At 32.8% G+C, this 15,375-nt stretch overlaps 1 protein-coding gene across 2 annotated transcripts in view; it reads right to left on the bottom strand.

The window, feature by feature from the left end:
• Positions 1-320: 320 nt before the first annotated feature.
• LOC107442611 (glutamate receptor 1) overlaps positions 321-15,375 on the bottom strand; it is a 258,314-nt gene continuing 243,259 nt past the window's right edge. Inside the window, exons 14-16 of one of the 2 annotated variants that reach the window (XM_071188106.1) lie at positions 14,792-14,929; positions 10,559-10,657; positions 321-441 (exon numbers count right to left, since the gene is read on the bottom strand). In XM_071188106.1, coding sequence (XP_071044207.1) covers positions 10,562-10,657; positions 14,792-14,929 — 234 coding nt within the window. In that variant the 3' untranslated portion in view covers positions 321-441; positions 10,559-10,561. The remainder of the gene's footprint in view (positions 442-10,558; positions 10,658-14,791; positions 14,930-15,375) is intronic. The other variant, XM_071188105.1, reaches the window with a different exon arrangement.

The following is a 15,375-nucleotide window of genomic DNA, read 5'->3' as shown; positions in this document are numbered from 1 at the left end:
TTTACAATGGTTCTATTTTTCTATTTCTTCAAAAAGCAAAGATTCCAAGACAAATTTCATCATTTTACGAGCTTCTTCTGTCTACTTAAGAAGATTTCAAAATAATTCTATGTTTTTATATATGTATTTATATATCTTTCTATCATCGTTCTAAATTCCATGCTAGACCATATTAATTTACTTTCTGAACTCTTCAATAAGACCAAAAATATTGCTGGTAAAATTTCTAGATGTTCTAGCTCTTTCCAGTATTGCTTTAAAGTCCTACATTGTCTCGAGCTTCGAGCATTCAGAATAGCCTTTGAATTACTGACTCTATATTTTTCGTATCATGGACGTAATGTATGCTAATATATTGCTTCAAACGTCTGTATGTTCGTTTGGATGTAGTTGCTCCGTTAGGCCATCAGTAGGAGTGACTCTCTCCAAAACAGAAGGATTCTGTAATGAAATATCAAGTTTTAATTTTTAGTATTTGCAACATTTAAGATTTAATTATTTTCCTCCTACGCTGAATTTTCGTTTCATTTTGTAAAAGTACATTTCTGAAAAATAATAAAATGGTTCCCTTTCAAAAAATAATGGTCCCCTTACAACTATCTAATATACAGGGTGTTCCAAAATTCTCTTTACAACTTCAGAAATTCATAACTTCGAAAATAAACAAGATATTTATATTCTGTCTTTTGCATGTATTACTGCAACTAATAAAGTTTTGTTTAGTACACTTCAACATGCGCACCATTGGTGGCCCTAAGCACTTCCAGTCTGTAATCAATTTCAAGCTAGGTGATGTAAAGATAATTTTGGAACACCCTGTATTTTGATAGCATCAATTAAAGTTAGACACCACATTAATACATTATTTTGTAATGTTATTACGAAATGGCGGTAAGGTACAAAAATAAAATTTTTTAAAAAATGTTTCTAGCTATTTTCAAGCTACTATTTAAATTTCAAATTCTTGAAAAGCAACAGTTTCAAATGAGCTATTCACTTGAAACATATATTTATACATATATATATAATATATATACAAAAGTTCAAAATGAAGATAAAACAAAAGAGAATTATAGACATATGCAAAAGGGGGGGGAAATAATAATGAAAAAAATAATAAACAACTGTTTAAAAAAAAAAGGATGAAATTATTTAAAAAAGCCGAAAAATAAACGATATAATCTATTTATAAGCCCACACGATTATATCCGCAAGAAAGAGTGCTTTCTGATATTGTATCAATATAGCCAAAGCGTGCAAGGAGCACTCACAGAAAAGTTTTTTACAAAAATTACAACAAATAAAATAGAACACAATAAGTAAAAATAACACGTAAAAACAGAAAGTAAAATAAAATAAAAGGAAATACTTTTACTAAGAAGAAATAACTTTCTTCGTGTTTTTTCTTGTATATATATATATATATATATATATATATACGCCGGTTTTCTATAGAATGACAAACGCTATTTAGGCAAAATATGAAAAGAACGTCCTGATGAGGTTATTATGTAAATGATGTGCATTTCTCAAAAATAAAAATGCAATTCATAAAAAATATTAAGAGTGCCATAAAAAAATTTATTCAAAATGCGTAAAGAAAAATTAAGGTTGTGCAAAACATAATTTATGCCGTTCTTATTAAGGAAATTAAAATTTCCTTATAAAAATAAGAAATTAATGACATTAGCCTACTTGTTGCAACATGCAGGCTTAAATGACATTTTAACTTACATTTCATTTAATTACGAAACGAACCGGAGATGTATTTTATACTATGCATATATGACTCGCCCGTCTCGAAGAGGTTAATCGTCTACATGTTCGTTTGGATGTAATTGCTCCGTTAGGCCACCAATAGGAATGGAGGGATGCTAATGACTCCGATTTCTTCAAAAGTTTTAATAAATTTATAGAATAAAGATAATTACTCCCACTCTTTAAAAGTGTCTATAAACTTAAGCAACAATAAAGTTGCCGTTGACATGAAACTTTGAATATTTTATAATGAATGGTGGGAAAATTACTTAAAATGAAAAATACTAAACTGAACCTTTATATATTTTTTTAAAAGAGTGGAGCAAGTTGGCCTGCTAGGGAGTGAGTCACTCCAAAATCGAAAGATTTCTTCTAAAGCAAATAAAAATGGCTTTAAAAGAAATAAATATCAGCGTAAAAAAATCCTAGTAATGTTTTTGTAAAGACTAGGACTAGGAATCATGTGTTACTGGGCTCCTGGGGCCTCGGAGCTGCCTGTATTCCATTCATCTTGAAGTTGCTGTATCATTGAATTGGAATCGGTGGTTTGAAAAATTGTTTTTGTTAAATTCAGAGGAAGTTAAATTTAAACATTTCTTATTTGAAAGATTCTCCCCGATCTTAAAAAGCTTAAAAACTGTTAATAAAAAAGGTAATTGTAAACGAGTGTAACCACCGCTACATATAAATAATTACAACAAATATATAAAAGCACAATAGTATATACGATAGCGAATTTCAGCCTGTATAAAAAGTATTTGTTTTCGAGTAAAATTGTTTTTCGGTAATTGTTTTATTACTGCTTGGAAAATCCTGTCTCAAAAAGAGTGAAAGTTGGCAGGTTTGCAACTTTCTTCGGACAGAGGATGAATAATTTTAGGTGGAAGTCTTTCAATGTATGATTCTAGGTTTAGTAAATTTGATTTAAAGGGTTTTTACCAACGCGTCCCTTAACGGAAGGCCTCCTCACGGTTTCTTATAAGTAGTCCGATCAGATCACTATGAAGGTAAACCAGTTGATGAAAACTATTTAATAGAAAATCTAGTAAAAATAAGAAAGTGGTAGCAAATATATGTCTTTTTTTTTAAATTTTTCAATATGATTGGTTTGTCTTATTTACTAGTCAGCCACTTCAGATTCAATTCTCAAATATATATAATGAATTTCTCTCATTTACTTTTAAAATGGAATGTTGGTTCATGCACACATATGGTTAACTTTTTTAAATAGTCTGAACAGACTACTTATAAAATACGTGCGGGGGCTTTTTGATGAAAGAGGTGATGTTTTTACTCATCACTAATTCTACATAAATCTAAAGCTTATGCATACCCATGGGTGAAAGCCCTTATATAGCAAGACGGAAAAGAGAAAAACCTGGTACGTACAACATTTCATTCCAGCATTGTTTTCGAAAAAAATGAAATATCTGTAACTATCAAGATTTCTTTTATAATTCTGGCATATATATAAAACTGCTTCTTTTCCAAGATAAAGTAGATATTGTTAAAAAATTTAAAAAAAGAATAAGTAAACTCCTCCCCAAAACTAGCTATAACTGAAATGGTTTTACTACCAGCCTTTCATCTTTTCCGTCTCACTTTCACCCCTGTGCATACCTGCCATCTTTAACGCATTTGGCGTAAAATTTTATTTTTATATTTAAAGTGGTGGTAAATATAAACTATTTTTCTCTTATCAACTTAATTTTTAAATGATTTTGATCACCACTATTCTTGAAAAAATTAAGCATATATATTAATATGTGTTACTATCATGTTTGTCAGCTTAAGATTTTTCAAATACGACGTATTTTTTTTTTTTTGCTTAAAATTGAAATTTTAATACCATATTAATACCACTGGGAAAAATCATAATGGAAGGGATTAACAGTTGGCAGATATGCTTATGAGATGCGCAACTTTGTTACAGTTAAACCGTCACCTGCGAAGCCCAATATGGGGGGAGGCGAGGCATAGGAATGATGTAGTCTATTCCGGTTTTAGTCATTGATTTTGATTATTTGCAAACTTGTACTTCCTTGTATTATCTCATTCGATCTACTACTTGTAAATATTTAATTGTCGTTCTAGTATATACATATTATATTGCAAGGGGTGATCAAATGAAAAGGTACGAAACGACAAGGTGGCATACCCTCCAACTTATGAGGATTTTGAAAATAATTCTTTCTAGTGGTAGCGAACCAAAGTAGAAATTTTTAAAGCAAATGGATCTCTCATAAAACTTTTATCAGAACTTAAGAATCTAGCCATATGGCCTGCACTTTTATAAGTAATAGTGGACAAGTTACGCTAAAATTAATTTTTTTTAAATATTAAGACATTAATTTTGCTACCGTCTGAAAAGAAGATTTCTGAAACTACGGAAATTCCGTAGCAGTTGGAGGGTATGAGGTGGGTACAAATTCAGACTTCATTCAAAATATACACCATGGGCCTGAGCACAACGATCCTACTGATGAACAAGCCGCAGGATTCCTTGTTCCCAGAATTCTTGTGGCTGTGACGAGACCCAGTCCTTCACAGCGTCCTTGAGTACGTCGTCCGAGTTGAAGCGCTTCCCTTTCAGGTGTTTCTTCAGAGGACCAAACACATGGAAATTGCAGGGTGACATGTCCGGACTGTAGGGAGGATGGTCCAACTCCTCCCACTTGAACTTGGCCAGTTCCATGTGTGTGACTCTGGAGACGTGTGGACGCCCGTTATCATGGAGCAGAACCACACCCTCTGTGAGTAGCCCCGGTCTTTTGTTCTTGATGGACCTGTGTAGGCGTCGGAGTGTCTCACAGTACACATAGGAGTTAATGGTTTTTCTGTTCTCGAGTTTCTGCTCCTCATACGAAACTGCCGCATCATTTGGACGCCGCTTTTGATAAGAGCCCCTGCTCTCTCCTGCGCATGTGGGCGCCCGCGCATGCTCCCATCTCAGTCAGAGACTCTAATCGCATCCCGAGATGTCTCGCTACGTTCTCCCATGGCGGAATATGCAAATATTTAACTGTAACGTTTTTACGTCGTTTCATATCTTTTCATTTGATCACTCCTTGCATATTACTCGGAGTTTTTCCTGTTTTTGTTGTATATAATTCACATTATTGTACTTTTAACTCAGGCTTTATTCATTCGCTGCCTATGGCGTTGCCTTAGTTGAAGAGGCAGGTACCGTGAAGCAGACAACCAGAAATTTAATTTTACATTAAAGCATTACAGTTATGTTGTGTTGAACTTATAGTTTGTTCTCTTTTGTTGTACTACCAATTTTAGTTCGTTCTCTACCGTTTTTTAACAGATTTTGTCGAATACGGAGCAGTTGGATTCTCTGACTTGGTTTAAACAAATATGTACTACCACCTTTTTCAGGTCATAGTTTTTTATATATACACCATTTTACGTGCTTGTTTATGAACTGGGTAACGTGAAGTTCGTAAGTAACGTTAGTATTTTTACATTGTTTTAGAAGATGAAAAGTTGTGTTGTGATACAATAAACAGTTTACACAATAACATGCATGCTGTTATACAATAACAGTTCTGCCTCCGCAAGAAGATAAGTTTGGGGTCAGCTTGTACCATTGCTTTTAGATATTTTTAAATTTTACCTTTTAAATTTAAAAATGAAACTTCACTTTTTAAGTAATAATTTCGATAATAAAATAATGCTTAAATATTCAAGACGCTTAAAATGTAAGATCTATTTATATCATAATTATTGTGCGTACCAACATATGTCAAACAATCTTGCCTAAAGAAAGATATTAATGTATATAAATCCCCTGAATGTCAAGAACTTAATCTGTAATATTCACAGAGAGTATGTGACAAAAATCGTGCACTGAATATGAAATTGTAGTTTCGTGCGAAATATAATGACACTGAACAAGTCTTCGTAAAAAGGAAACCTGCGACCTGTAATTGTTATAGAGTAACGTCAGATTTTCCAGAATGAGAGCTTCAATTTTCAAAGTCGCGTACCCACGTTTCACACGCAACATGTCGTGTTAAAATATTAGTATTAATGTTTCTCACTGAAATATCTGGCTGTAATTTTTTGTTTATTCTGCGAATTGGTATAATTTTCAACATTAAAAAATTAAATTCTATAACAGCAAATGAAGCGGAAAAATGCAACGTCGTACCTAAATTATTATTATGTTACCAAGCTACCAATAAGATTTTGAAAAATTTTGGAAGGAAGAAAAATGTCATACCTTCCAAATTGCGCCTTTCTATCGGAAAACTTTTATTTGAATAATTAGAGAAATTGCCAATTTTAATGATTTTACATTTATTAATTTATTAAATTTAATTTAGAATGATTCTGTCCATAATTATAAACACAGAATTTAAGCATTTATAACTAACCTAAGAATTGTGTAGGAATGTTTTTAAATGCGGACGAAAGTAAACATATTTAGTAATTTTAAATTGATATTTGGTTACCAATTTAAAAATTCCTGGAAGCTAGGACTTCCGAGTTACTAGCTTTCAAACCAGTAGTCTTTAACAAACAGCTCTCTTATTTGGAATTTCTTAATTTTAAAAAAACAGTTTCAAGTACTTTTTTTTTAGTTCAGATAACAAATTTTATTGGTTTAAAAAAAAGTTTGGATTATAATTGCTACCAAATACAGCCAAGAAGAAAGTTTCAAAAAAACAGAGCGAGTCGTTTAAGGGACAAATACATTGATTTTATTAAATGTGTTCATTTTGCTATCTTAGCGCTCTTTCGGACAAATGGTACAAAAAAATTGAAAGTTAATTAAATTTAAGTTCACAAGTTTAAAGTTAATTTAAATTAAAATTTTTTATCAAAGATGTCAAGAAATACTGTTATTAAGGTGTAATGTTAAATTAAATCCTAAAAAAGATTCATTGTACTGAAAACATTTTCAACAATATTAAAATGATAAATACATTCACACAAAAGCGTCCAGACTTGAATTGTTTTTAATTGTTCAAAAAAATGACTAATTTAACGTATTACTATCATGGTAGTTAGTTCAACACGTTCACGCCGGGTTGACCCACCGGTGGTTCTCGCTAGATTGTTTCATCTTGGCAGTGCACCGGAGTAAAAACTGGTAACACTAAATTTCAATTTTTAGTTTTTTTCCGGGAATAATAAAACTCCATAACTACCAATTGTTTTTAACGGATGCAATTTTTATATTGAATTGCTTCTTCGCCGTGATAAATTTCCTTACAGTGAATTGTTATTGTTGAGAATAGATTAACTCCTCCCGAATATTATCTATTATTGAAATAGTTCTTCTACCAGTATTTTCTCTTTTCCCGTACCAGTATTTGCACTTTTCCCGGCGTGAGAGTGTTAAGTTGCGAAATCAAACACAAAAATGTACTTTCTTTGAAATAAATAAACCTTTTTTTGACACATTATGATTCCTGACCCCCAAAATAGAGGAGGTAGCAGTTATTTGGGAAATATGGTTCTTATAGTTTTGTTTGGAGAACAATCCAAAATTTGAATCTCTTAATGCTAATCAAGACACATGAAGACACATTTTCAAATACAACGTATTTCTTTGTTAGAAATTGAAATTTTAGTTCCATTTTAATACCACTGAGAAAAGTCATAATGGAAGGGATTAAAAGTTGGCTGGTATGCAAGTGAATAAGACAAACCAATCATATTCATAAATGAAACAAATTTTTAGACATATATTTGCTACCATTTTCTTATTTTCACTAGGTTTTCTATTAAATGGCTCTTTCGTAAACTAGTTTGCCTTCTTAGCTACCACAACGACTGCTTATTTTCAAAATGTTTTTAACTCATTTTTGTAATTTCATGATGAATGGGATAGGGGCAGCTGCGCGGCCCAGGTGCCCAGTTGTATTCAAATAAAGTAAAGCAAAAGTTTGCCTTCTTAGTGGTCTGATTGGATTACCTAGAAAGAGCCGTGGAGAGGTTTTTAGTTGTAGGAGACTCTCGTAAAACGCTTAGGTATAGTTCATTCACCATGAGTTGGCACTTGGCTCCATTTCCTCAGATGCGGAGTTCATTTCAGCGCGGGGGAGTAAGCGGAAAAACATTTCTCCGCTTGAAATCGAGGTAACCTTTAATGCGCGCAAAGTAACCTCTGGGGGTACCGATCCTTGAGTACCCTTGTCTTCTGGATTGGTTCAAAATTACAAGGCTACGGCGTTGACCATTAGTAGTCGTAAACCCAGAAAATGGGTCGACTGTTCAACGGCGGTTATAATATAAAAAATGAGCGCATAGCCTCCACACGGTTTTGTATAGGTAGTCCAATCAGACCACTATGAAGGCAAACCAGTTTGCGAAAGAGCCCTTTAATAGAAAAATCTAGTAAAAATAAAAAAGTGGTAGCAAATATATGTCTAAAAATATGTCTATGGAGGCTTTTTGATGTAGAAGGTGATGGCCAAGCACAAACAGTGAATTCTTTTTCAGCCATTTGCTTCGCTTTATCATCAGCTATTATACCTTTCGTTATTCTAACTAATTTATATTTAAAAACTTTTTCCCAGCAAAATATCTCATAAAGAACAAACTATTCAGTAGAAAGAGAGAAATATCAACAAGTTTATGAAATAAAATGCACATGTTCAAAATGTGCTCATGAAGATTGCGAAATAAATATTTTTGTCATACGATCGCCAAATAGCAGCCTTATTCATATCCTTCTCCCCAAAATAGCGAAATAGTATCATCCGATACCACGTGATGAAGGCGGAGTCAAGTGCCAACTCCTGATGAACGAACTATAGAACACTGATCATTCAATAAGCACCTTAGTATTTTCGACGATATATCTTCTGCTTTAATGAAGAATTATGAAATTTTGTTATCGAGCAGTGGTTAGTAGTTGCAACGTTAACAGTGACCACTCTCGAAAACATGTTTGACTACTTTTTCAAAACCTATTCATATTATTTGTAAAACGCTTTTTGAAGTATTTCTTCAAGTATGATAAATACTACAATGTTCATCGCTAAATTGAAGAACAATTTTCTCGATCACTAGGGGCAGGTTTATGTAAAATTTAAATAGTGTATGTAACGTTCTCAACTAACGAAATTTATGTTTTGAGTTTTTGAACTAATAATATTTATGGTTATTAATTAACATTTAATAGTCAAATAATTCAAAAATATTTGGAATCATAATGATGAAATTATTATAGATTAGTTACATGTTTTTGAACATTATCGGCCATAACTTTTAAAAACGAAAAAGAAAAAAAAATATGGGAAATTAGCTTAAATGCCCTTTTTTCTGAGATGAAGCATTTGGTAGCCAAATTCACCTACTGAAACTTTTAAGCAGTGTTAAAAAAATGAGTCTTCTAGGAAAGATCAAAGCTTTCCCGTTTAATTAACAATACCGTAGTTTGGAACCACGTGTTTTCAAGCATATGGGGTACATTTCCGGTGAAAAAAGTAGACATCGGGCAGCAATTCATAAAGAAATTTTTGATCCACCTGTAGCCGGTGGTTAGCGTTAATTTCGCCCTACATGTTTGAGTATATTATTTATTTAAGATTACGAATGTAACATTTATTACCGAATTCACCACCTCTAAATTTGTAAAACAGTGTTGAAAAAAGAAAAAACTTAATTTTCTAGATAATAAGAAAGCTTTTACGTGTAAGTAACAATACCAGAAGTTGATATCACGTGTTTTCAAGGATATGGGGTATAATTTCGGTGAAAAAAAGTAGTTATCAGTTAGTGATTCACAAACAAATTTTTGATTAACCTATAGCCGGAGGTGAGAGCTAATTTTGCCCAATTTGTTCTAGCATATTCTTTAAGAACAACAAGGAAACATTTATATCCAAATTCATCCCATCTAAAATTATAAAACAGTGTTAACCCTCCACGTTCGGCTCAGTTTTTATACTTTCCAGTCCAGATATACGGGGCGATTTTTAAGCTACTTTTTGTTTAATATTTTTCATTTTAAGTAGCTTTTTCACCACTAAATATCAAAAATTATAAGTATGATATGAAATGCAACGTTAAAGCATCAATCTACTGGTTACTATATTAAAAAGTAGGCGTTACTATCTTCCTTCAACGAATTTTTCTATATAATTTGCGAAATTCCCGAACCCTCTAGTGCCACCTAGTAGCGAAAATAAGCATCAGATGATGGTCGTACACAGGGAAATGGCGAGATCCCTATTGAAATCAGGGGAAAAATTTCTTCTCCCGCGATTTACAAGTGACTCGTTGTGGGGGATGAAACAGATACCTCGCTCAAATCGCAGGAGCCGTACGCGGAGGGTTAAAGAAACTGAATTTTCTAGGAAATAAGAAAGATTTTCTATGTAATTATCTATACTAGAAGTTGAAATCACGTATTTTCAAGCATGTGAGGCAAATTTTAGGAGGAAAAAATAGTCACTGGATAGTGATCCATAAACAAATTTTTTAGCAACTTGTAATCGATGACGAGTGGTAATTTTGCTCTACATGTCCTACCATATTCTTCATTTAAGAATTGAACGTCTAATAACCTGACAACTGTGCTGAAAAATAAGATGATTTAAAAGCAAAATAAGTCGCATTAAAGCGGAAATAAAGTTTAGGCATGGACAAAATGTTTTCCAATTGTAAAACCGATTACACCAAGCCAATCCGATACTATTCTCTTTATTTGAAAGCTGGAAGCCTAATAGTCTAGCAACTGTGCAGCAAAATATTAGCCGAATTAAAAGCAAAATAGGTTGCAAAAAAGCGGAAGCAGAGTTTAGGCATGGACAAAATGTATACCAATTGTAAGTACCAATTATACAGAGCCAGTCCGTACCCTTCCGTTATCTCTATCTGGATCACCGGAAATCGACAAACGTACTTTTGTCTTCATAGCATCAAGCATGCTTACCTGCAAAATAAAAATTTGTTTTAACGAAACTAAAAGCAAAAACTGATGAAAGTACCGATTTTAGAATTTTGATTACTTAATTTCCTTTTCTTTCTCATTTTCTCTTACTCTCGGCTCAATATAGATAAAGCAAATTTCATTAGTTGAAAAACATATTACTGGAAATTCATTAAAAAAATTGAAATGGTTTGTCAAATTAACGAATTTGATAAGTTAATCTTTAATGGGCAAGTGTATTTTTCTAGCCAGTATAACAATGGAGCTTTACAAATTATTACAGACTTTGTACTCGCCTGAATAAACTTTTAAAAAGTGTTAGTAATAATATTAAAAGTACTATAGTTCGTTATGCTCACATCCTATAGATCCGCAAGCCAAGGTTTTGAAATTGTTTTTCTGACGTGAAAGCTAATGCCAAAAATTCAAAGTTCTCAAAAATTAGATTTTGCTGCTAAATATCATTTATCCTTTTTGAAGTATTGTGGCCGAGTGTGGTATAAGGCAGGCCACACAATGAGGAAACGAGCTGTAAGTTAGAGGCATAAGAGAAACAGATTCCTATACTTCTCCATTAGCAAGCGCATAACACTTCTGCGCCTCCATAAGCATACCCACAGAACCTCTGCGCATCCATTAACATGCGCACATAACCTCTGCGCATCTTAATGTAAAAGTATGGGAATTTCCCTCCTGTATCCATCTTTCTTACTGGTTGCTTCCTCAGTGTGACCTACCTAAGCAGACATGCCAACTTGCTCCGGACAGCAAATAAATATTTTCGAGTGGTAGTTTATTACTGCATGATTCTTGGTCAAGTGTAAATTTTTTCAATAGGTTTTTTTTTCAATAGGTAAATTTTTTCAATCCGTTTTCAATCTACCACTATTTCTAAATAATTCGAACGTTTATATAATTCGCCACTTTACTCCAGTCAAGTCATGATCCACCGTTTAAAAAGTAAGCAAAATTAATACAATATCTGCAAATTTTAGTTTGTAGTTGTTTACCGTTTTTTAAATTATTATGGCGCGTCCGGAGCAGTTGGCATCTCCGCCTGTGTGGTGTCGCTGGCGACATTTATACCAAAAATATTACCAGCCGTAAGAAATCTGTAGTCAATTGCTTCAAACTGCTTGTTATATGAAAGGAATGGTAGCATATGAATGAGAAATGTGTTCTATTCAGTTTTTTTTTTAATAAAATACTTTTTAAGGTTTTTTTTTAATACGAACAAGTTAAATAAATAAAAAAAATAACTTCATGACTAATAAGTATGTTTTTTAAAGTTCGATTAATGCAAGACAGCATCATCCACTGAATTCAAACAGTCAGAAAAAGTGTAGTAAAATGTTTTTTTTCTTAGCTTTTTATTTGAGAAAGGAAAATATTGCCAGCATTTTTCTATTATTTTATAAATTTGGGGTCACATTAATTTCATAGCACGTGCGCTGAATAACCTACTGCTTTGTCTGTATGTGTTTCTACAGATGCCGAAATTGGCGACATTATAATATTTTTTATGCCAAATATTCATTTTTTCTACAGACATTCAAAAATGTCAGAAATTTCTGATACTTGATTTTATTGGTCACACGCAGAATTTTTTTGCTTTATTGTTTTCAGTTGTATGAGATATTTTAACAGATTGTGGACATGTTCGCATCCTTGATATCGAATTTGCTAGAGCTCCATAGAAAATATCTTCTGATAAAACTCTATTGCTCCAAAAGCTGCAATTTTTATGCAAATTTATAATATAGTCCGAAAAAGATTTTTTTTAAAGTCACTCAAGTGAATATTAAGTGCTATTTAGAACTAAGTACTACCGTTTCTAGGCTACGAAGGAAGTTTTCGCAAAAAGGCGATAACATATTTAAGTTTATGATGGGATACATTAAGGTCATATGTATTTTGTCTTAAGTGTTATTTTAAAATGATAAGACAAGTGTATCTCGGTGAATACAAACCAATACGTTCTTTACAAACTTGTGCAGTCAGACAAAACATAAAATAAACCAAAAATATTCTTTCAAAAGATATCTAGATGTCCTAACATAACTATTTTCAGAATCCCGCACCCGAATTATGTATGATCAAGTATTTATATAAATGTAGGAACAAAAAATGTGCTCCCCTGTGTTATTTTTGCTCGTTAAATTGAATGACGTAAAAATAGTGCATAGGTACTTTTTTCATATCCGTCGTTGAACAGCTGACCTAATTTTGGGTTCAGGACTACTAATGTTAAACTCCGTAGCTCTGAAATTTTGAACCAATCCAGAAGACAAGGAAACTCCTGGATCAATACCCCAAGGGGTACTCATTTGTTATGGGAGGACTTTGCTACTCGACAGACTTAACGTGCATCAGTCACCATTTACTACACGGAGACACTTCGGCCGGCGGGGATCGAGCCCACGAGTCCTTGGACATGGGCCCAGTGCCATACCAACCAGGCTATCCCGGCCTTAGTGTATACGTATTTTATATTTTATATTATAACTGTCGTTGAACAGCAGACCCAATTTTATGGGCTTACTACTACTAATGTTCTACACCGTAGCCTTGTAATTTTGAACCTCATCCAGAAGACAAGACAACTCCTGGATCCAGTGCTGGGAGAAATTTGCCCTCGTGGAGGACTTTCTGATGGAGCTAAACCGCATTTGCATTACATGGAGAGGAAGACAACGAGAAGCTCCCACGGTAAGCTTGACAGCAAGAGGACTTTAACCCATCATCCGTCTACCACTGAGGATATTTCACGTCTGCACTGTGGTCGGTGCAAGCTGGATGCGGAATTCGTATCGACTGGGATTCGAACCTGCTTCGCCTCATTGGAAGGCGACCGCTTTATCCCCTGAACAATCGCGGCTCTAGTGTATACGTATTGCAAAAAAAAAGTGCATTGTTGAGTTAAAATAAGCCTTTCTCGCCATGTTTACAGTTAACTGTTGTATATAATTCCAGGAATCCGGTCAATAATTTAAAAGATGTAAAAGCAATGAAACGTTCTTAAAAAAAATATTGAGTTGAATACTAGAATGGAATAGTTTTACAACTTTTTAACCTTTTAAAATTTCAAAGGTGGTACCTTAAAGTACAAGAAATGCCATAAAGTAAACATGTAAACTAATTAATATCCTGTGAATATTTACACTTTAATTTCATAATTGCCATTAATTATGTTTTTACTTCCCAAAATATTTAAAATATCAGTGGAATTTCGTTATATCCACTTAGTGAAATTCTTTTAGTGGCTAAGAACCTGCACCCAGTATTGGAAAGTCTCATCAAAACGCGAACAAAAAGTTTATTATGTTAAGTTACCTATCGTTATCCATCATGATAAGAAGTAAATTAGTAAGAATGACCTTAAAACAAAAATTAAAGAGGAAAAAAAACACACAAAAGCAAGCAAAAATGCAATTTGTCTTTTTTCAATCTGTCTTTTTTGGACAAAAATATGAAAGCACGCCTATATTAACACCACACATTTGTTTTTCTTTCTGCGGCAAATTTTTAGTAAGATTTAACACACCAAACCTGTTGGCTGAATTTGGAAGATCATGCTGGAAGCTTTTAAATATCGGGTCCTTTTTACCATTAAAATCTTCTTACCTTTTTTACTACCACTATAATTCAAAAATCATTCTAATATAAATGTTGAAATCATATTGATTGGTTTCAAAATTGTTGGTATAAAAACTAAAGAGAGGTTGTTAGCTTCTTCTCCTCGTTTTGATCTATCAAAATTTTGCATTGGCAAAAATGACGCCATTTTTGAAAAGTTTCATGCATAATAGTTTGAACTGAGCCAAAAGTTTTGACGTGTAAAAGTCTTTAAAAACATTTGCTGCTAAAGGAAATGTTGCTTGTAGAAAGTACTGAAAATTTTTCATATTTTTGTTCAATCTCTGTACGTTTTTATAGAATCATTAAATGATTAACGCGCTATATTTTCGTATTCAAATCTATGTTTGCAAAGCAATTATCTGTGTTGCATTAATATTTTATTTAGCAGTTATAAAAAAATAAGCTGAATAAATTACTTTGTTCTTTATTTTGTCATTTGGCACTGCAACTTTTCTATAACTCTTTTTTATAATTGCAATTCGAAGAAATTATACATACTTTTGCCCTTTTTGCTTCCAGTCTGGCTTTATAACAGAATTCGATGAGTGCAACAACCATTGCTAATATTAATCCACCAATGAGAATGTAAAAACAACCAGCAACGTTGCTCAATGTCAGCTCATTTTGTGTAGATTCCTGTCAATTATAAGAAAAAAACAAATAAAAAGCATTATTAAAGCCTTATAATATTATGATTAGGCATTATAATAAATAAAAGCCTTACTAAATAATCTAAAAAAATAACAATGCTCATAGCTAATTGAAAAATGAGTGTAAGAGATGGACGAATACTGTAAATATGTAACTAGTGAAAACGTGAAGATGCCAACAGCTCCAAATTCAACAAAATATTTAAAAAACGAACAATAGTAGACTCTTAACCAAGATTCGCAAATTTTCGGTACATTTGGTCAACTTTTTAAGAGGCTTAAGATGACACAAGTATAACAAAGTGGCCTTTCACGTAAGACTTTGAATTACTTAGAAATAGTGCTGAGTAAAAGTCCTATGAAGTGAATCACAAAACCAAGAATCAGAGCTATAGTGGTAGAGCGTTCACCTTTCATATATATATATATATA

This window comes from Parasteatoda tepidariorum, chromosome X2 (assembly GCF_043381705.1).
Source record: "Parasteatoda tepidariorum isolate YZ-2023 chromosome X2, CAS_Ptep_4.0, whole genome shotgun sequence".
Classification (NCBI taxonomy): Eukaryota; Metazoa; Arthropoda; class Arachnida; order Araneae; family Theridiidae; genus Parasteatoda; species Parasteatoda tepidariorum.
The sequence above is the reverse complement of the archived record's forward strand: the minus strand, read 5'-3'. Positions and strand labels throughout refer to the sequence as shown.